This window comes from Gymnodraco acuticeps, unplaced genomic scaffold, assembly GCF_902827175.1.
Source record: "Gymnodraco acuticeps unplaced genomic scaffold, fGymAcu1.1, whole genome shotgun sequence".
NCBI classification, from domain to species: domain Eukaryota; kingdom Metazoa; phylum Chordata; class Actinopteri; order Perciformes; family Bathydraconidae; genus Gymnodraco; species Gymnodraco acuticeps.
Genome location: NW_022990692.1, coordinates 137,139 through 159,838, shown reverse-complemented (window position 1 = coordinate 159,838; position 22,700 = coordinate 137,139). Strand labels below are relative to the sequence as shown.

The 22,700-nt window shown below is 42.7% G+C and overlaps 1 protein-coding gene across 1 annotated transcript in view; it reads left to right on the top strand.

Annotated features, from left to right (window-relative positions):
• clcn3 (chloride channel 3) overlaps positions 1 to 17,624 on the top strand; it is a 36,006-nt gene extending 18,382 nt beyond the window's left edge. Inside the window, 14 exon segments of the mRNA XM_034230375.1 lie at positions 1,629 to 1,789; positions 3,587 to 3,686; positions 5,130 to 5,317; positions 6,083 to 6,205; positions 7,808 to 8,014; positions 8,270 to 8,350; positions 8,888 to 9,140; positions 10,372 to 10,664; positions 10,925 to 11,111; positions 11,187 to 11,428; positions 11,430 to 11,586; positions 12,065 to 12,281; positions 13,197 to 13,272; positions 15,845 to 17,624. Coding sequence (XP_034086266.1) covers positions 1,629 to 1,789; positions 3,587 to 3,686; positions 5,130 to 5,317; positions 6,083 to 6,205; positions 7,808 to 8,014; positions 8,270 to 8,350; positions 8,888 to 9,140; positions 10,372 to 10,664; positions 10,925 to 11,111; positions 11,187 to 11,428; positions 11,430 to 11,586; positions 12,065 to 12,281; positions 13,197 to 13,272; positions 15,845 to 16,012 — 2,453 coding nt within the window. The 3' untranslated portion in view covers positions 16,013 to 17,624.
• The last annotated feature ends 5,076 nt before the right edge of the window (positions 17,625 to 22,700 follow it).

Below are 22,700 nucleotides of genomic sequence, written 5' to 3'. Positions count from 1 at the left end.
ATGACACCCATTGTCATATTGATCAATCTGATATTATACACAGACAGGATAAACCAGTTGAAGTTGTGATTCTGATATTGTCTAACCATTGCCCTGTGTCTCCCTTTTGTCCGTCTCCAACACTGTGCTGCCTTTGTGTCACAGACGAAGAAGTCTCCCATTTGTTGCGTCATCACGAGCGGGCGGATCAGGCATTTCAAAATGTCAGAGTAGGAGTTCTCCCTAATAATGATCTACACTTTGTGTGAGATTATACATATGTGGCAGTGCATTTCTTATATTAATGAGATGGCCCTCTGGCCTCTTATATAACTTGCTAGGATATTAGGATGATAATTAAGGACATTATAAAGACTTTTTTTATATGAAACCAGGAGAGCCAGTTGGCAGCAATGAAAATCCTTTGATGTTTTCCAGATAACACAGAGAGAATTTGCCATGTGTGTGTGTGTGTGTGTCCTAGCATTACTATACTTGTGGGGACCTACATCTGTTTACACCGTCACGTGTGGGGACTGGCCTCCCTTATGGGGACAAATTGGAGGTCCCCATAAGGGGAGTCATTCATTTTAGGGTGAAGACTTGGTTAGGTTTAGGGTAAGGTTAAGGGTTAGGGTTAGGCATGTTATGGTTAAGGTTAGGATAAGTCTCCAGGAAATGCATGTAAGTCAATGTAATGTCCCCTGAAGTGATCTTCTAAACGGCAGTAGTCAACGTTTGCTTTGTATTTTTTATTGTTAAATAATTAATATATGCTGTAACTAGTCATTCTCATATAAAAGTCATTACTGAACAGACTGTACTTGGTTATTAAGCATACAGGCACATTGTCTGTGAAGGCCAATACAATCAGATCAAAGGTAATGAGACTGCCAGAATGTCAGTAGTTAAAGTTTTTACGCTTAAAAAGGACTGTCGTTTTTAGGGCTTCACGAAAAAGCCCCCTGTTAGACATAAAACAAATGTCATTATGTAAACCAGGTCTTGCATAAAGAGCTTATAGTAGAAGTTGCAGAAGACTTTTTGAAACCAATCTTTGTAAAACATAAAAGACAACTAGAGCAGTAAAAAATGAAAAGTACGAGCAGCTCTATTCCCCTCAGAAGTTCCAGTGTAGGTGTGTATACATTTGCATGAAAGATTACCTCCAGGTAACTGCCGAGTTTACTCATCCAAATGTTCCAGCTTTGCAGATAAACCTCCACTCTGTTTATTGCTTTTGTTTGAGGTGATGGAGTGCAGGGTTCCCTCAGGGTAGCTGTGTCATTAACTCTCCGTGATGACTGTGTGTTTAGCTCTGCAGTGTTTCTGATGGGCCGGATAATCGAGGAGATGCAGCTCTAATGTGCAGCAGGCAGCGCTGTGATGGATATAGTTTCTTTGCAGGAGCATAAGGATTAAATGAACAGCAAAGCAGCTTGGACAAAATAGCACATCACAAGCTTTTCCTTTTGATTTGGTACTTGCTTCATACTGGTTCAAGAGACTGGACTTGACTTGCTAACCAGAGATTTTTTTATTTTTCTGATATAACATGCTTCTTTCGGGATAAAACATCTCAAAGTTTTAAACCCTTATGTACAGAGTTGAATGGTGAATTCTTATACTTCACATTCTCTCTTCTTCAGGGTCTAACTACGTGATGTCTAACGGGGGCGGGGCACCCAGCAGCACCACCCACCTGTTGGACTTCCTAGAGGAGCCCATCCCTGGTGTGGGGACCTACGACGACTTCCACACCATCGACTGGGTCCGAGAGAAGTGCAAGGACCGCGAGAGGCACCGGAAGGTGAGGAGACTGGGGCTAGCTAAAAATAAAACTATTTAAAAACGTTTTAAAGTCTCAGAACGCTTCAAACACGCTACGCTTTTGAGGACTTTTCATATAAACAACTGAATGCAACACTAACACGTCTTCCTGAAAACGGTGCTGTTATCCCTGTACTTCAACAATATTGTGTCGTCCCCCCTTTCTATGAGGGCAAGGCAAGTTTATTTATATAGCACTTTTCAACACAAGGCAATTCAAAGTGCTTTCAAAGGGTAAGCTTTTTACTTAGCTTTCAAGTGTGGCAGTTTGTAACAACTATACAAACTTTTGATTTGTGCCATGGTTAGAGAACACATTTAAAAACGACTTTATTTTATAATATAACCCTGCCTTTAAGCAGTCCAATAAGCACTTTTACTAAAGGATACTGCAGCCTTTAGTCTTAAAACAGGACCAGAATATCGAAGGGATTTCACTGCTCAGACTGAGTGTTAATAGAAAGTTAAATTGATACAGCACTCACAAGCATCCTCATAGATGAGCCTATTTTCATTTATGTAACCTGCTTAGCTGTTGTCAGCAAAAATTGCTATGCCGCACAGGAAGTGATGTTTAACACACTTCCTGTGTTGCAAAAATGCGTTTTGATGACACAACAGAACAACTGGGTAATAAGAATCAGCTTTTTTTTTAGAATAGATGGCTGAAACTATATCAACAAGATCTCCAAATGAAATCTTTAAAAAAAAGAATAATGCCAAATAAATGTATGATCTTCTGTTTCAAAACCGTTAATATTTCCACAACTTGTTAGATATTGAAATAATCTTGTTTGACATAAACAAGTCTCATGTTCCTCCTAGTAGCTTTAAACAACCTCTCACAGTCTTCATTAGCATAAACTCATGAATGAACCGGCGTGGAGGGAGACACAATGGACTGTCGGCTTCCTGCCCTTTATCTGCGGTCAGCGATACTGCCTTTCTGTAAACACTTTTATGCAAATATTGAACCAGCACTTCAGCCCGCTTTCCAGAAGTGATTTAGTGCAGGATAACTCTGAGAATTTGAATGATGACACAAACTGGCTTCCATGAATTCATTGTTTTATTGAAGCATAAAACCCCGGCACTAGAGTAGATAATTGAACCGCATCATGATGTTGCAGTCATAAACCTTTGACCTACTTGCATTACTGCCAGTTTAAGTCAATTTGTTTAAAAGGGCCCTTATTATGCTCACTGCAGCACCTCTTTTCACCTCTGTCTGGAACCTATCACTTACAATGTGTTGGAGCGCTAGACAATAGAATTGCAAGTGTGACATAGTGACGTCATTATGGTACAGAAGCAGTGGCGGATTTAGGATTGTAGGATTGTAGTTGTTGAGCGGGGGGGGGGGGGGGGGGTGCTAATGGAGCACTTTCATGAACTGTGGACTCGCCGGAGCCTTGCAGCGGGGGTAGTACTGTCCCGCAGCTGCTGCCTCTCTGTTGGACTCCGGTACTGCACATTACTCACGGGACGTTTCTCTGTGAAACATTTGGGGCTTTTCAGAAAACATCCGGGGCTTGAGCCCAACTAGCCACCCCCTAGCTCCGCCACTGTACAGAAGTAAACAAAGGAGTCCAATGGAGGCGTTTCAGGCAGGGGGGGGAGAGTGTGTGGGAGAGACACTTCCTTCCGAAGGAACACAGGGATGTTGCAACGCAAACATTTTCCAAATTGGGATCAATAAAGTCTTATATTATCTTTATAACACACTACAGGAAAGAGAAGACCCCAAAAAGTATAATTATTATTATTGTGTTTTTAGATCAACAGTAAGAAAAAGGATTCGGCATGGGAGTTCACAAAGAGCCTGTACGACGCCTGGTCCGGGTGGCTGGTGGTGACGCTCACTGGCTTGGCCTCAGGTAGCACTAATGCACACATACACACACTATACACACACTATACACACACACACTATACACACACATCGCTGTATCTCCTCTGCTGATGACTCTCACATGCTTTGCCTCAGGCAGCTCTCTTTCTCTTGGTCGCTCTCCATCTTTTGCTGTCATTTAACCACAAACACAAGCATTCTCGTTCCCCTGCATGAGCCTCAGCAGACACGTTAATCTACACAAAGTATTGGGTACCACTTTACAATAAGACTACCCTTATAACGGATTCATAAAGGGTTATGAATTAGGTTATGAATTAGTAAACACCCTATTAATCATTAAGAACCATTTATAAACCAGTTCTAACATAGTTTTCATAAGTCAACACAGGCTCACTATTTGGCAAGATGACTAAGCCTTTCTTGGCATCCCTTTATGACCATTTATTTATGAGTTACTAACATTTATAGTTGCCAAAAGGGAGCCTTATTGTAAAGTGGGAAACAAATCCCCATGTAGTAATGAGTTACTACCGTTATTAATGAGGCAGTACAGATACATGTGGGCTCACTATTTGGCAAGCAACCGGTTACAGTTGCCCTGTTTATCTCATGTCTTATAAAAGCTTATTCATGATTTATGAAGTGTTCACAACCTAATTAATAAATGAATTACAAACTATTCGTAAATAAGGGTAGTCTTATTGTAAAGTGGTACCAAGTATTTAAACCTCTGTGATCATCACCTTGTGGAGCAGATTCTGTCAAATGTATTTTAGATCCAGGTTAAAAATGAAGGGAAAAGTGCTAAATATGCCACAGTTTAAAGTAGGGCTGTGCAATTAATCGTATTTTAATCTCGATTACGATTTTGGCTTGCAACGATTACGAAAACAACGTAATCGAAATAAATCGATTATTATTTGTATTTATAAAAAATCAAAAAATTCATTTTTTTTTTCAGTTGAATTATATTTAAAGTTCAAGGTAATCAACTGTTAAAAACATACTGTTCACAATAGTTGTTTTCAAAGTAAATGGATAATCGTTTTTAATAATTGTGATATCAATTATTGACAAATAATCGTGATTATGATTTTTGCCATAATCGCACAGCCCTACTTTAAAGTTTACCCCCAATATTTGGATTTAAAACATAAAAGGTCTGGGGTACTGATGTACATGTGTATGACTTGAATGAGCCAGTGACACTGTGGTCTGACCTGGAACATGTGAACATTGCTTTAAAACTTGACAACAGAATATTTATTAAAATAATGTATGATGATATATTTTTAGATATTTTTGTAATTTCTTTCTATACAGCGACTTTTATCGACTTGCGTCCACTTCACTGTTTCTCAACATGCTATAAAATAGCAAGCTAAGTGCCTCTGCCTCTTTCCCCCTCTTCCTCTCTCCTCCCTGCCTCCACCTCCTTTACTTCCTGGTTCCCTCCTCCTGCCAGGTGCTTTGGCTGGCCTGATTGACATTGCTGCTGATTGGATGAACGACCTGAAGGAGGGCGTGTGTCTGAGCGCCATGTGGTTAAACCGCGAGCAGTGCTGCTGGACGTCCAATGAGACCACCTTCGCTGAGCGGGACAAGTGTCCTCAGTGGAAGAACTGGGCTGAGCTAATACTGGGGCAGGCAGAGGTAGCTGACACAGGAACATGCTGGGGGACAACTGTACATTCACATTATCTATATCAAAGGCTTTATTGTCAAATGCACAAGAGCTACAATGTAGTGTTGGCAATGGAAAGGCCCGGGCTCTTCCAACAATGCAACGTAAACACACATTAACATTAACAATGAAAATAGTGCAAGAAAAAGACATAGGAAAAGAATAGTGCAAGAGAATGTTACAAGTGGCCAATGTGCAAGTAAATGCAGAAATAAGTAAACTATTGACATGATGTAGAATAAGATAAAAACAGACTATTAAAATAATGAACTCCTTTTTGGGCTTCCACATTGCACATCCATAAATATTAAACAAATGATTTTTGGGACTATTGAGTGTAGCTGCTAAAAAAGTAATTACAAAGAAATGACTTGAGCCAGACACCACATCCACAGAGGGCTGGCATGATATCATTCATCAAATCTTTGTAGGGGAACAAAACATGTTATTCATGAGGCTTCAGGAAATGAATTTTGTGGGCAGCATCCTTCCCTTTGCTGGTAGGCTACCAAAGTAATGCAGGAAGTATTGATTGTGATTTAATTGCAATAAACTCCCATGTTAAAAAACAAGCATAAAAAATAATGAGTGAGCAAAATGTAAAACAGTGTAAAAAGATAATTCTATGCAGACACACATGCCTTGTTTCAGACGTGCTCTCAGTCACATCCACACATTATGTGCGTGATCCTCCTAAGATTCTCACGGTGTCGCCTCTCTTCCTTCCTCTGCAGGGGCCCGGCTCGTACATCATGAACTACTTCATGTACACTTACTGGGCGCTGTCCTTCGCCACCCTGGCCGTCTGTCTGGTCAAAGTGTTCGCTCCCTACGCCTGCGGCTCGGGGATCCCTGAGGTGAGGAGAATATCTCTTACTGTACGAAACACTTTACCTGAGGTGAGGAGAATATCTCTTACGAAACACTTTACCTGAGGTGAGGAGAATATCTCTTACGAAACACTTTACCTGAGGTGAGGAGAATATCTCTTACTGTACGAAACACTTTACCTGAGGTGAGGAGAATATCTCTTACTGTACGAAACACTTTACCTGAGGTGAGGAGAATATCTCTTACTGTACGAAACACTTTACCTGAGGTGAGGAGAATATCTCTTACTGTACGAAACACTTTACCTGAGGTGAGGAGAATATCTCTTACTGTACGAAACACTTTACCTGAGGTGAGGAGAATATCTCTTACTGTACGAAACACTTTACCTGAGGTGAGGAGAATATCTCTTACTGTACGAAACACTTTACCTGAGGTGAGGAGAATATCTCTTACTGTACGAAACACTTTACCTGAGGTGAGGAGAATATCTCTTACTGTACGAAACACTTTACCTGAGGTGAGGAGAATATCTCTTACTGTACGAAACACTTTACCTGAGGTGAGGAGAATATCTCTTACTGTACGAAACACTTTACCTGAGGTGAGGAGAATATCTCTTACTGTACGAAACACTTTACCTGAGGTGAGGAGAATATCTCTTACTGTACGAAACACTTTACCTGAGGTGAGGAGAATATCTCTTACTGTACGAAACACTTTACCTGAGGTGAGGAGAATATCTCTTACTGTACGAAACACTTTACCTGAGGTGAGGAGAACCAGCTGCATGCAGGCAGGGCTAGTTTTGAAACCTCTGGGTGCTGCATTGAAGTTCTCAAAGGGAACTCCAACATCCAAGAGATTTTTGACAGTTATTCAATTTGTAAAAGATGTAAGCTCATAGCCTGAAGTTGTATCCAGCTAATGAGGTCAGCAGCTGTCTCTTTTTGTCGTTCCTCTCTCTGTTTCAGAGCGAGTGATTGTGCTTTTGTAGGATTTCTGCAGATTATCGACGTTCCGTTTTATCCCTCGGCTCTCATTTTCTCACGTCCGATCAATTTGCATCAGGATTAAGAAACTGGAAGTGGCACATTAAATAGAATGCCTTGTGAATGCCTTACTCGGCAAAACGCAATGTAATGTTTTCATTCGTATGCGTTCCCTTTTATGTTTTGAAGTGGCGTCAAATTGTTAATTCAGTGGGGAGCAGGGAGGTTTGACCACACTGTGAAAAAAGCTATTTTCACGTGAGCCCCCTCTGAGCTTTCAACATTTCATTTTGTTGTTGCCATGAGAACAAGAAAGCTGGAACTGCATTGTATAGCCCAATATATATTATGTTTATAATTGTATATACCAATTGTGTGTAGTGAAAAATGACTTAAAAGATGGTGACAAAAGGAGAATAAAGGAAACGATTTGGAGGTAGAGAAGCAGCCTAAGCAAAAAAAAAAAGTAATTCTTGATTGATTGATAGATAATGAATTCTTATTTCCTTCTTAATGTTCTGTATTTGATCAAGTGTTCAATACAGTCACATCGAGGTATAACACAGGCCTTCGTGTCACAAAGCTTCTCATGGAGAAATATGATGTGATATAAATCCATAACTCCTCTCTCCCCAGATAAAGACTATCCTCAGTGGGTTTATTATCCGGGGCTACCTGGGGAAGTGGACCCTGTTGATAAAGACCGTCACTCTGGTGCTGGCGGTGGCGTCGGGGCTCAGCCTGGGGAAGGAGGGCCCGCTGGTGCACGTGGCCTGCTGCTGCGGGAACATCTTCTCCTACCTCTTCCCCAAGTACAGCAAGAACGAGGCAAAGAAACGAGAGGTGAGGGACAAGACATTTAACTCATTGTTTTTAGTTATGTTTCAGTCATTTTCGGATATGCTTAGATGCCTTTAAGTATCAGAATAACTTTATTAGTCCCACAGAGGGGACATTTTCATTGTTACAGCAGAAAAGAGCCAAAGACAGCTTGATGTTACCTAATAAGCGTTAAGCCCCCCCTTGTGTTCTGTTATCATGAATAATATGACTGTGTGTTTTTAAGATCAGCTGAGGTGCGTTTGTTTTGTTTCCCAGGTTCTCTCTGCTGCGTCGGCAGCCGGGGTGTCTGTTGCTTTTGGAGCCCCGATTGGAGGAGTGCTCTTCAGCTTGGAGGAGGTAAAACACACCAGAAGCGCCTGTTGAAGGTCACCTATTGTGCAAAATCCACTTTTGCATGTCCTTTATACATCAACATCTGAAAGTTTCAGGAAAAAGATTCTCTCACTTTTTGTCCTGATCCATTTCTATAAAAACCTGTCTGAAAATGAGCTGATCAGATTTTGGCCACTTTGTGATGTCATAACGATTGTTTGGCTTGTGTAACCATTAGCCAATCACTAACCAAGGTAACCCCCCCCCAACCCTCCTAGAGCACCATTGTGTTCTTTCTAACCAAATGTCTCTCAGAGGGACGTGGGGAGGGGCTCCTTATTTTTCATCTAAAGTAACAGACAGAGAATCAGCACTTTGGAAACAGGGCTGAAACAGAGGGGATTATGGGTAATGCAATGATGTGTTTGGTATTTGGAGCCCTATAATAAAGTAATGAAAAACAGTATAATAGGGGACCTTTAAGCTTTTCTTTCAAGCTTAAAATCCCAATGCTCAGTGTTAAAGACAGAATAATGAATACAATGAAACGCCTTCCTCCAGGTGAGCTACTACTTCCCTCTCAAGACGTTGTGGCGCTCCTTCTTCGCGGCCCTGGTGGCTGCCTTCGTCCTGCGCTCCATCAACCCATTTGGGAACAGCCGTCTGGTGCTGTTCTACGTGGAGTACCACACTCCCTGGTACCTGTTCGAGCTCATCCCCTTCATCCTGCTGGGGGTGTTCGGAGGCCTCTGGGGAGCCTTCTTCATCCGGGCCAACATCGCCTGGTGCCGGCGGCGCAAGTCCACGCGCTTCGGCAAGTAGTCTGTCTTAAATTTTAAATGTGGATATGTCAGCCCGGCCGGGTGGAGGTAGATGTTTGATATGATTGGCTGTCTGGGAGATGAAAAGGTTCACGATGACAGCTTTATCGTCGGAGTAGAGAGATGGATTACTAAATTCTCTCGCAAGCAGCTATTTAAAAACAATAAAGAGACAGTTCACCTTATTATTGAAAAATATCTTCCTCTTACCTGCAGTGATGTATCAATCTAGGTTGTTTTGGTTGTCGAGTGTTGGAAATATTGGCAGTAAAGTGCTATCTCTTGATTAAAATGGACCGACATTCAGATTCAGAATACTTTATTGTCCATTACATTTACATATGATGGAAACGTGTCTTAAACTGATAACATTTCACTCACCATACATGGCACAACATACAATTAATACACTCAAAAATAGCGAATTGGCATCATAAAGTGACTAAGTAACAGAGTGGATTGTTCTTCCACTCCCTTCAGTCCATTAACACTAGAACCGCCAACGGGTACATTTTACCCGCAGCTGTTTTTTGATTGTATGTAACTTTTTTTCAATAACATATTAAAGTCTCCCAGTCCGTGACTTTTCCTGAAAGTGTGTTATGTAGCACCTTCTGTTGTTAAAAATTGTCAATATGAAGTCAGATTGAAAAAATCGCCAAAAAAAATGCCATTTATACCTATATCCGCCAGCGGGTAATATTTACCTCATAGAAAATGCAGCGTAAACATGACGTGTTGCTATAGCAACGCCTTTTGTCTACTGCGGTTCCTTATAGATAGAGAGATAGATTGAGTCTAACAACAAGCGTTTAAATCAGCACTGGTAGCGATATTTTATACTTCATGTTATCTGCACAAACGATATCATATGAAAAGCTGAGAGTCCACAGATTCTATTGGTATACGTTTCATCCCTGTGCGATCAAAACTCACTGTTCTGTATGATAAATAAAAGAACATTGTACCTTGAAAATCAATATACATTTTACCCGTTGGCGGTTTTAGGTATACAGCGACCTCTGGCGGTTCTAGTGTTATAACATCAGTTGTATCAAAAAATCTAATAATCTTACTAAACATTAAAATGAGGTGTTGGTGGCAGAAGAAGGATCCTTGAGGCTTGGAAAGGGGGAGTCTTTGTTAAACGAATATTTGAAAAAGTACAGCTGTCATGCTTTAAGACTCCTACATCCTGACATGTTGCATCTCCCCTCTCTTCAGGAAAGTACCCGGTGTTGGAGGTGATCTTGGTAACGGCCGTCACCGCTGTGTTTGCTTTCCCCAACCCGTACACGCGTCAGAACACCAGCGAGTTGATAAAGGAGCTGTTCACAGACTGCGGCCCGCTGGAGTCCTCGCAGCTCTGCCAGTACCGCAGCCAGATGAACGGCAGCAAGGCGTTTAACGACAACCCCAACCGCCCCGCGGGGCCCGGGGTCTACGCCGCCATTTGGCAGCTCTGCCTGGCCCTCGTCTTCAAGATCATCATGACCATATTCACCTTTGGACTCAAGGTGAGCCCTCGAGGGGTTGATGGCACGTAAGCAAAGAAGTACAGTAAAGCAAAGAAGTAAATTATTTATTATACCTAAAAATAACAACAAATACAAAAAAATAACCCTAAAAAAAGTCAAATAAAAGCAATATTCTTTCAGTCACAGTTGCTTACAAATACTGAAACATAAATCCAGAACACAATCAAAAGTCAACTTCATACTGTCAAATGTTTACCTAACCCTAAACCCACTTCCTGTTCCCCCCCCCCCCCCCTCAGGTACCGTCGGGGCTGTTCATCCCCAGCATGGCCATCGGGGCGATCGCAGGGCGGATCGTTGGCATCGCCGTGGAGCAGCTGGCGTATTATCACCACGACTGGTTCCTGTTCAAAGAGTGGTGCGAGGTGGGGGCCGACTGCATCACGCCGGGGCTCTACGCCATGGTGGGGGCCGCCGCATGTCTGGGTGAGTCAGCGGAAAACTGAGTGATCGTGCAAGTTTGTGTCTGGATGTTATTTTCTTACCCTTCTATCTCTCCAGGCGGTGTGACCCGTATGACCGTCTCTCTGGTGGTCATCGTGTTCGAGCTGACGGGGGGGTTGGAGTACATCGTCCCCCTCATGGCCGCCGTCATGACCAGCAAGTGGGTGGGCGACGCGTTTGGTCGCCAGGGAATCTACGAGGCGCACATCCGTCTGAACGGTTACCCCTTCCTGGACGCCAAAGAGGAGTTCACCCACGTGACGCTGGCCAGTGACGTGATGCGGCCGCGGCGCAGCGACCCCCCCGCTCGCCGTGCTGACGCAGGACGACCTGACGGTGGAGGAGCTGCAGAGCACCATCAACGAGACCAGCTATAACGGTTTCCCTGTCATCGTGTCCAAGGAGTCCCAGAGGCTGGTGGGCTTCGCTCTGCGCAGGGACATCACCATCGCTATAGGTAACAAACTCTCTTTGACTCTCATTTCAGTGGAAGTGTCAGAACAGAAAAGGGTACACGGATTTTGAAATCTTCGTGTTGTCTTCAAATCAATTGTTCCTGTTTTGACTGTTTATAAAGCATGTAGACTATATCATCACCCAAAATTGATTACCCTGAACGTTAAGTATAATTCAACTGAAAAACCAATAAAAGAAATAATTAAAACAATTTTTTTTTTTTAAATAATAATAATCGTTTTATTGAAATTAAAATACGATTAATTGCACAGCCCTAGCACATAATGCCATTTCATTTGAATACACACATAATTCAATGGAAGTTGTGATATATGTTTCTTTTGTGGTAATTAGATGCAATAACCCATTATTCCAACAGGAAGTTTAAGTAAGACGTTGAACTCAAAATGGTTCTGAATGTGTAATAACTTTTTTAAATATTTTAATTATAATGTATTTTCCTGTTCCTTTCTCCACAGAAAACGCTCGTCGTAAGCAGGAGGGCATCATGCTGAACTCCAGGGTTTACTTCACGCAGCACGCCCCCACCCTGCCGGCCGACAGCCCGCGACCCCTCAAGCTGCGCTCCATCCTGGACATGAGCCCCTTCACCGTCACCGACCACACCCCCATGGAGATCGTGGTGGACATCTTCAGGAAGCTGGGCCTGCGCCAGTGCCTGGTCACTCACAACGGGTAAGTAGGAAATGAAATATTGTGAGGAAGGATGTGTTGTAAGGACAGAAGGAGAGTCCTTCTCGCGTCCTTCTTCCTGGTTCTGTTTGACTCGCCCGTCTGAAGTCAACACATGTAAACACTGCCGTTGTTACATGGGCTCTGAAATCTGGGACCCTCCCTGTAATCTGCATGGCCTAACGCTGTGCTGCATCTCCTTTACCCCCCACTGAGCAATAACAGATGTTCTCCTGCTGAGGAAACTAACTACAGCTGCATAACAGGTATCATGTCGGGAAGCAGTCAATAAAGGCACTTTGTGTGTGCTCTGAAGAGAGAGAGCCCCCTGCTGGTGTGATGTATGAATAACAAGAAGCATTGTGTTTAATATCCCTCGATTTACAGATCTCTTCTCTCAGTTTGCTGTGAGAGGAGCTGTGCAGCAGTGTTTGTTTTCAACATCTCATATTTTAAAGGATACAGCTGGCATTGTTCTATATGTGTAGTTCATGTTTACAAAGCTCATGAAAGTAGGTCAAACGTTATATCGGGGTTTTTTTTTTCTTAGCACTGTTTTAATTGGGGACTATTTAAAAAAATGCATTAATACACATTTGTTGCTGCAGGAAGTATAGACAGCATACATTAGATGGACTTACAATAGACTACATGTTTATTATAATGATGTGACACCCACTACAGACACTTTCCATCATAACTTGTTTGTTTGTGTCATTTAAGTTGTTAAATCTTAATTCCTACTTGATGTTATCGTTGAGTTATCTGTTTATTATTTGAAGTTACACCCTGTTATGTATGTTGTTGTGCTGCTGCTGTCTGTTCTCTCTGTCTCTCTTCTGTTTTTAGTTTTGAATGTATTTGTTGTTGTTTATGTTGTTTTTGGGCAGTTTACCGAGTAACGGGTGTGTGTTTCAGGAATGTTTTGGGCATCATCACAAAGAAGAATATATTAGAGCATCTGGAGGAGCTCAAGCAGAACACGGAGCCCCTGGTGACTAGCCCCGCCCCTTTACACATGTGACCCCTTACACACTCTTCGCACCTGTCTCTTAGGCTCCGCCTCTTACGAGGGCTGCATGAAACTTGGTGTGAAAGAATGTTGACAGTTCCCGGCTAAGCATTAAGCCTTCCTCCTCCTCTTGTTCTTCTTGTACTCACTGTTGGCACTGTGTTTGTTTGTGGGTACAGTTTGATGTGGAGTTTCCTCCAACGCCTCATCCTAGAGAAACATCTGTAGAAACACCATCTTCATCTTCATCACCTGTGGCGGCTTTTTATGAGTTTTGACGTCAAATAAGTGCTTTTTTTTTCTGGGTCCTGTAATGTCGGACCTCTTTGGTAACTGTCACCTACACCCCTCTTGAGCCCCTTTCAGACGTGTGATCCATTACGGGAATATGCTGGATATTTAACGTGTTCATGTTAAAAGTGATTCTACCATCAAAGTATTGAAGCACTCCCTTACCACCAGGTAGGATCTTGTAACATGTCCGTAAAGATTCTTAGGCTTAGCTCAGGGGATTTTAAATGGGTGCCTTCTTCCAAACTTTAAATTTCAACTACATCAAGGTCAAAAAAGATCTTTGATGCGTTACTTTTTAGCCACTTTAATATATTGTTAATTACTTTTAATGTTAGAAAAAAGGGAAACATTTGTGTTCGTAGATATTCCTCTACAATGCGAACATTTGTGAGATGTAATAAACCCAAACTCTTCGACTCACTCCCCAATCTATATCAAAACCTAGCTTAGCAGAAGCCAGCAGTACCTGCCTCCATGTCTGAAAGGGTCGGTAGATTCCCAGAATGCAGCTGTGCATCCCTGCGTCTGCCCCCTGTGGCGCTGCTTCGCGTTGTCATGCTCGCACCTTGATAAGATGTTCATCACATTGCTCCTCTGCAGTCACTACATAGCAGCTGATGGTTTGATTTGGAGCACATGCTGTACAGTTTCTCAGCATGTGTGCAGTCATGTAACCATGATGCCTGTTAAGTGTTTCCCACCTCCCTCTCACAACAATTACTTTAACAATACACCCACCCTCGATATTCTACCCTCATTAACGTGTGCTTTTTTCTTCTGTTTTAAACCCCTCCCTCTCGACCCCACCGTTTCCCTGGGTCTCCACAGAGCGAAGACATCAGACCGTAACAACCACTTGGCGAGTAGCTAGGACTCTGTTTCAATATCCTTAGTGGGTGGTGTGTGTTATCAGCAGGGAGGGGGGGTATCTCCCCTCATTCTGTAGTGCAGTGTGTTGATTGCTGCCGGTAGAGCTGTAGTTAGCGTGTGGTGATAAAAAGACCTTGATGAAGTCATTACTAATCCTGTTATTTAACCTGCCAATGTTTCCTCTTAGCCAGCTGTGTCCGTGGGCAGGAAACTCAATGTGTCTTATAAACAAAATGGATGCTCTTTTGAGTACTGAGAGCATATTTAGCACACACATTATCAAGGAATTATTGTATAAATATTGACCTACAGCTCACAATGCATATATTAATAATGACTTAAGGAGCCAAAGTGTGTCCAGGTTTAACTTCAGTAAGGCTGCAATTCAATAATTATTTAAATGATAGATAACTGCAGTTTCTTGAGTGAAAAGTGTTCATCCTCATTGCTCAAACTACAAGTAGATGTCTTTAAAGGTCTTGTTGTGTAAGTCCTAAACCAAAAGATACTAACTTAAAATGATATATTTGACAGGCTGAAAACAACCTTTTTATGCCATCATTCAAACAATTTATCAACCAATCAAAGTAGCTTCCATGTCAGAGTTCCAGTTATCACTTATCAAGACGTCTCTGGACACCGCTGGCTCACAGGGAACATTCACTAACTGAATATTTAGAAACGTCTGAGTCAGACCCGGTCTCATTATAGTTGGGTCCATCAGGTTAATCTACTCTCACGTAGAGGGAGAAGAAGGATCCGTCAAAGGAGTCAGAAGTTGCTCACGTCACTATGGAAATGTTGATTGTCCCACCATGTATTTTAACTAGAAAATAAGTCTTAGTAAAGCTCCTTTCATATACATAGAATTAACATAGAATTGGGATAGAATACCATCATTAATGTAAAATGACAATGAAATAGGGTCTACAGAAAAAAATAATGTATAGAATGTACTTTTCAGCATATTGTTAGGTTTTCTCGTTCTTTTCATTTCTACTCTCCACTTCCTGTTCACTACTTCCTGTCTCCTTGTAGGATCCAGTTGTTCCTTCTCACCAGCTTTTAGGAGCGATGACAAAACAGTGGCGGCAGCGTCTGAAACGACACCCTGCTCTCTGACAGTCGGGTGCTGTTTCAGACCTGGTTCCTCACTTCCTGTCCTCCTGCTGACTTTTATCTCCTCAGGGACTCATGTTTTTGTTGGCTTGCTAATCAACGTCCACAAAATGAATGTGATCATTAACCATAAGAGCCATTAAAAAGCTCCCTGATTGAAGAGTTCCTCGCCAACAAAAACATGACGTTGTTTTCTCTCCTTCACTCCAAACCTCCTCCTCTTCCTCACTTCTCTAAACTTCTTCCTCCTTCCCTTTGTTTCTCTCTGCAGACGGCTTCTTGGTATTATCACAAAAAAAGATATCCTGCGTCACATGGCTCAAATGGCAGACCAAGATCCCGGGTCCATCATGTTCAACTGATCGGCTCCTTCCAGGACGGCCGGGGGGGCGACGACAGCGAGGAGGAAGTGCACCTCCTGGACGGCTCCAATCGCTGACATTCGGACCCCGTTTTGTTTCCATGTTTAGTTTCCAGCTTTGTAGAACCTGGCGGACGGAGCGTGCCCTCCACAGAGACTTGCAGGCCATGAGAGGGAGAGGAAACGTGATAAAAGACTTTGTTGTTATCATAGCGGCTGCTGAAAGCACACACACACACACGAGGAATGCACTTTCTACACACACATCGCAACACTTTTGCACTTGCAGACACCTCACACCTGCATGCTCTTCACCTGTAACACACACACACCCCTCTGCACCCCCCACGTGCCTCACCCGTCCTGTGTCCTTTCGCCTGGCTGGGGGTCAAAGGTCAGAATGAACCGCCGCTGAGGGACGCGATGAGAAACCTCGACACCTCCAGGCTTCTAAGAATATAACTCACTTTCCTCACACCCCCCCCCGCACACACACATGTCCGTCCTGCAGAGAAATACATTGTTAACCTGTGATTTAAATGTGTGTGTGTGTGTGTTTTACCGCCACTACATTCCAGCACCTGCTCCTCACCCCCAAACGTGGCGTTGTGCATGGCTGCTTCCCCCGGGTGAACGTAAGTCAAAATGAGATGGCTTTAGTGTGTGTGTGTGTGTGTGTGTGTGTGTGTGTGTGTGTGTGTGTGTGTGTGTGTGTGTGTGTGTGTGTGTGTGTGTGTGTGTGTGTGTGTGTGTGTGTGTGTGTGTGTGTGTGTGTGTTTCAAGAACAAAATGTTCAATTTCAGAAGGATAAACGTGGAGAAAAAGACCTTCATGAGTGTTTTCTTTACTGATCCAGCTGTGTGCGAGAATGTAAGTGTGTGTTTGTCGCTGCCGATCAGTGTGAGGCTTAAAGGACAAAAGGAAATCAAATGTCACTAAACCACTAATATGTATTTGATTAGTAAGAACACAAGCCCAATTGTTGTAAAAAATAACCCACCGTAATGTTTTTAATTGTTATTTTGTTACCATAAGTGAAAAACACACACTTTTTGGAATCATAATAATATAAAAAAGAGTTTAACCGCTGTTTCCAAAGACAGGAATGGATTCTTTAACTCAAAATAAGTAATGTAATTTACTGCAAATCACACAAACGGCTCCACCTGCACGCTGCTTTTCGTTACAGCAGGTTGTGCTAAATCTTGTCCGATCTCGCAACATCTGCCAAGTGCCTGGCAAAGGTTGTTTTTTTATGGCTTTCACACCCATAAATGATCCCTAAAAACCCACCTGCTACCCCAACCAACCTTCCCCTCAGAACATATTGTGATCCTTTTACAAACGATGAAGGGAGATGGAGAGACGGTGGTGAAGCGGGGACAAACGGCAGCACTTTACCTGTAGAGTGGTGGCAGGAGTGTGTGTGTGTGAGAGTGTGTGAGGAAGGTCGGGTTCATCCTGTGTTCTTGTGACGGGCAGCAGAGCATCGTCTTTGCCTAACATTGTATTTCATACTGATCTCGATGTTTTTCTCCTTTTTTTTTTTTATTTATGGGTAGTGTCGATAGAGTTGTGCATTATTATGAAGAATTTTATGTATGATTACATTGATTGTTTGATTGTGTAAAAAATGTGTAAAGATTACATTTTGTTTTAAATTAAAAGGAACAAAAAGATTGAAGTTGCACAGGTGGTCGTCGTTGTGCTTTTTTTTGTTTCTCCACAGCTCTGCTTCTCTGAATTCTTCACCGTTTACATAATGGTGCATTTCCACTGCAGGACCTCGTACGGTGTAGTTAGGCCTTGGTAGGCCAGGCACACTTTATGCCGCGTTTCCATTACAGTTTAGTTGCTGGGGCAGTAACTATAGTAACGCGGAGCCGTGACGTCATCTTCTTCAATACTCAGAGCTCCTCATCTGTTCAGAAACTAGACAAAAGTACAAACCACAGACTGCCTGTGTCATGGCGAATCGCTGGTTTATTTCTATGGTTTATTTATGTCTGTATAGGCCGTTGTTGTGAGCGTGGACGGTCGGAGCATATACAACGTTGGTTAGCCAATCTCCATTCAGAAAACACGCATTTTAAAAGGTGTTTTCGCCTACCGCTCCGCGCTGTAGTGGAAATGCGCCATTATAAAATAGGTGGTCTCGGAGCGCTTGCTAGTGAACTCTGGAGCGGTTCATTGCTGGTGTGAACGCAATCCGCACCAAAACATAGGAAGTGTAGTATTTACGCGTCACAAGAACGCGGATATCTTCAAAATCTTTAGCGAAAGACTCTTTCAAGACATAGTTAGGCTAAGTAAAAATTATCCGTCAACTAGGCCTACATAAAAGTCCACTTGTCTCAGTGGACTTCACAGTTTGTACAGAATATCAGTATGACAATACGACACCCTCTGTCCTTAGACCCTCACATCTACAAGGAAAAACTTCCGAAGAAAACCCACAGTTTAAAGGGAAAATGGGAGAAACTTCAGGGAGAGCAACAGAGGAGGGATCCCTCTCCCAGGACGGACAGACGTGCAATAGATGCCGTGTGTAAATTGAAGAGATAAGCATTTGCAACATAAGTAGTCCAAATGTTTGGAAATGCATGTGTCAGTAAGAACACCTGTCGTCGGTGAAACGCCACTCCTTACGGCAGAACGTCTCTCATTGTGTATGTGCTATAATGTTTTTTAACGGACGTTGTCTGATTATATAATCATATGCGCGGGCCGCTAGTGTCTGTTGATCTCCAGATTAACAGCAGCATGAGAATAACCTGCCGAAAGTGCCGATGCTCCATGGCGGAGGCTCCGGTAGAAATTGCCGGGATTTGCGTTTTTACCCCCTTAATGTCTGACCAATGGTTGAACACAGTGGCGGCTGGTGGAAAATATTTTTGGTGGGGCTGTTGATATAGTGAGTAAAAAAAAAAATTTGGGGGAGAAATTACCCCTTAAATTAGGACTTCTGGTGATGTAATGGCGCGTTTCCAGTGCAGCGCGGAGCTCGCTTTAATGCTGCGTTCAGACCGGACGCGATGCGAATATTCGCTTCGCTCTAAACGCTCCTATCGCATCGCTCTAGTCGCTCGAGTTTCACCGCGGCTGCCAGCTGTGTTTACTCGCATCATTCAAACAAGACGCGCTGGCTCGGGAGCTACAACTACAACAAAATGAACATATTTTACCGCGATTAAATTGTAATACACGTTTCTAAATGATGCCGACGTAACAACATACTGATACCGGTTAGTAAAAACCATGAATTAATGCTTTGACAAGTCTGCAGACAGACGGCAGGAGAAAAACCTTTTAGAATGCTTGTTTTCTGAATGGAGCTTGGCTAAGCTAACGTTATATATGCTCCGACCGTCCACACTCACAACAACGGCCTATACAGACATAAATAAACCAGCGACTGTATTCTCCATGACACAGACAGTCTGTGGTTTGTACTTGTTTAACTTTTGTCTAGTTTCTGAACAGATCGTATCTGTCCCCGGCTGTTTGAAGAGCAAGCATGGGAAACAAAAGACAGCATTTACCTGTTTGCATCCAGCTAGCCATGCCTTTCTGGTGTACCATCTACGTGAGAAGCCTGGTTGATACGTTTTGTCTTTTTCACGAGCTTGCTGTGATATATACAAATCGGGTTGGTCCGGTCCAAGGTCTTTAAAGGGATAGTGGAAATGGAACCTCAAATAGTTTCGTTTTAACTTATATACAAGCATAATTACGTACCAAAACAATCACACCTGATTAAAAATATATAATAATTGCCTTACGCATGTTAGAAGCACTTTATTGCAGCTTCCCCGAAGTTTTTTAGAAACGAAATGTTTCTCAGCCTAACCGGAAGTGACAAACTCAGGAAGACGATACGATAACAAACCATGGCGTCTATGCAGAATGAACGTGGAAGGGCAAATATACCAGACAAAGAAGAAGGATTGTACGAGGTATCCAGTGATGATAGCGAGTCAGAAACATCCTCTCGGCTTTCCTACGAAAATGTCGTTTTAGGAACTGAATCTGAATCCGGTTCAGTAAGCGACGATGGTGAGAATATTGAGCCAGACGATGGACCATTACGTCCTTATTTGTTCGAGCCCGAGCCCGAGGTGATGGTTCACGGCATGGGCAATGGCGAGGATGACCAGGACCAGGCGCCAGATGATGCACCCCTACGCACAAATAATCTTGACTGGTAGGTCCCTAAGCATAGCTCACGCATCTTAAGATCACCTGTAGCCTTTACAAATATTAATCATTGTTAACCAGTTAAGCCCGAAGGTCCCCCCAGTGGACCCCTCCCACCGTTTTTTCTCTCTCACATGTCTCAGGGCTTCTTAACATTTATGAAACTATTAATGTTTCATACCCTTTTAAAGGTAAGAAACTCCGCTAACTGACAATAAGAACAATTGTTAGCTAGAAAAAACACAAGAGTAATACCAAGCCTTTGAATTAGCATTGAGCGAAACAATGCTAACTAATGCTAACGCTTTTTTACACACAACACACGGTAGAAATGCCCTTATTACTATCTTAACTGCACAAACAAGATATACGATTTAAAGCTGAGACTCCACAGATGTAATGTCATCACTGTAAGACCTCGAATTCCTGGAGCTATCAGCCAGAAAAGAGAAAGTAAACAACATCCGGTTCCAAAAATATTACAATAATTACGTCTTACCTTTTTTGATTTGTGATCAAAAGTTGTGTTCAACGGAATAAAAACGCATCTCAAGGTTAATCCAATGTCGTTGTGTCACGTAGAATTTTTCTGTCGCACTACAGCCATACAAAACACATCTATTCACCATAATAAAGGTCGGCTATTCACATGCAAATGCTATTGAATGTCCGCCATTGTTTGTGCCCGTCTTCCTGAGCTCTCGTCATCACCCGAAGATTCCCGACGATTCCCGAAGTATTTCATTTCATTGAGAGGGCGCAGTAAAATTGAAAATAAAATGAAACTAGGCGGATGAAATAAAAAAAAATTGTTTAATATGCTTCTTTTTAATAAAAATACATAAGTTAAACCCAAAATTCGCGGATTTCCACTATCCCTTTAAGTATCAATTTATCTCCCAAACTTCTCCTTTGGAAAGGATTGGAGAGTAGCTCTTGCACGGAATTGGGTGCGGACCGAGGTCCGGCGACTCCACCTGCACACCATTCTCATCCAAATACTGCGTCACCTTGGTCACTCACGAGTCTAAAAAACAACTCACGTCAACGCACGTAAGCAACGTGGGCGCCAAAATATTTGACGGCGCTGATTGGCTGAAATTATGTTTCGGCGACACAGTTTACTATTGAGACTTTTGCAACGTGCTTGTTGCTGCCGTTTGTCTCGGGGGCTCCGCCCGGTAATGATAAACTAATGCCATGGGCAAGGCCAGGCAGGACTTATCAGTAACTTTAGACATCGTAACACAATTTTAAACGAGATTTTATGGTAGATTATACATTTTACTGATACCAATTGTATGATATTTACCTTGTTCATTAAAAATAAAAATAAAAATATATTTTTTAATTAAATTAATTTGTGTATGTGGGAAGAGGTGGGGCGGCGCCCCTAGCACCCCTATGGGCCGGCCGCCACTGGTTGAACAGCATTTCCGTGCACATGACTTGTGTTTAAAGTTTATAGTCCGTTTGAATTTTGCCCGTGTGAACCATGGTGTGAACGCAAACCGAACCTTCTGAAAAATGAAACAATGTAACAAACTGTGGTCTGGTGCGCACCAGAGAGCGGACTATTTATTACAATGTTTCATCCCTGTAAGAACAAGATCTCCATGTTTCCACCCCATCTCGACGTCTTCATCAACAGATACAATGTTCAGTGTTGCTGTTTCTAGGGTCAAGAATGAATGCAGGAGACGTTTTAAAAGCACCTTGTTAACCAACCAAAAGCTCAGGAACAAGTAAGTGGACATTTTAGTAGTGTTTTATTTTCAAACTGTAAATTATTGTTCTTACACTCAATCAAAAATAAACAAGATTAAGTCTCGAAGCTACACACTTATTTGCATCACACTAGGTTTTTTTCCGTCTCAAATAAACGCTTTGATTTTGACCAATATTTGTCAAATCTGTATCATGGAAGTCCCACTATTTAATGGCTATGCAAACAAACACCTATAATCGTGACACTAGCGGTATTTACTTACGGTACCGAGGCGGGCCGGTCGAGAGTCCCAGTCCGCCCATGGTCGTGACCTCCTGTAGGGGGCATCAAAGCTCTACTAATCATTAATTTCACAGCTCTAGTCCATAGTTGATTTACTGCTGCCCCCTTCTGTACCCATACCTCCAGTGCACCTCACTGTGTGGTCTGGTTGTTGTCTTGCTGCTTAGAGACAGCTTAACAGTGCAGTGTCTGTCTGCATCACCATTCGAGTTAACAGTGGATTTACTGTTGGGTGAGGGGGGGGGTGGTGGATTAAGAGAGATTTTGAGCTGAGTCTGGGGGAGGCGATGGGGGCCCTCCACTTCCCCAAACACAGAGTAGTCTTTGTTGAGAGCAGCCTTTGGTTTTCAGAGTTTAAAAGAAGCTCGGAGACACAACAGTGGCTGAGAGAGAGAGAGACTGCTTCATGTCTTCTCCTCGTGTCCCGTTACAGAACATCTATCATTCATGGCCGTCGGAAACCGGACACTTGTCTGTGTGTCTGCTGGCTGGCAAGAGCGGCAAAAACTCATAAATATCACCCTTTTTAACTGCTTCGTTGACAAAGTTATGGAAATG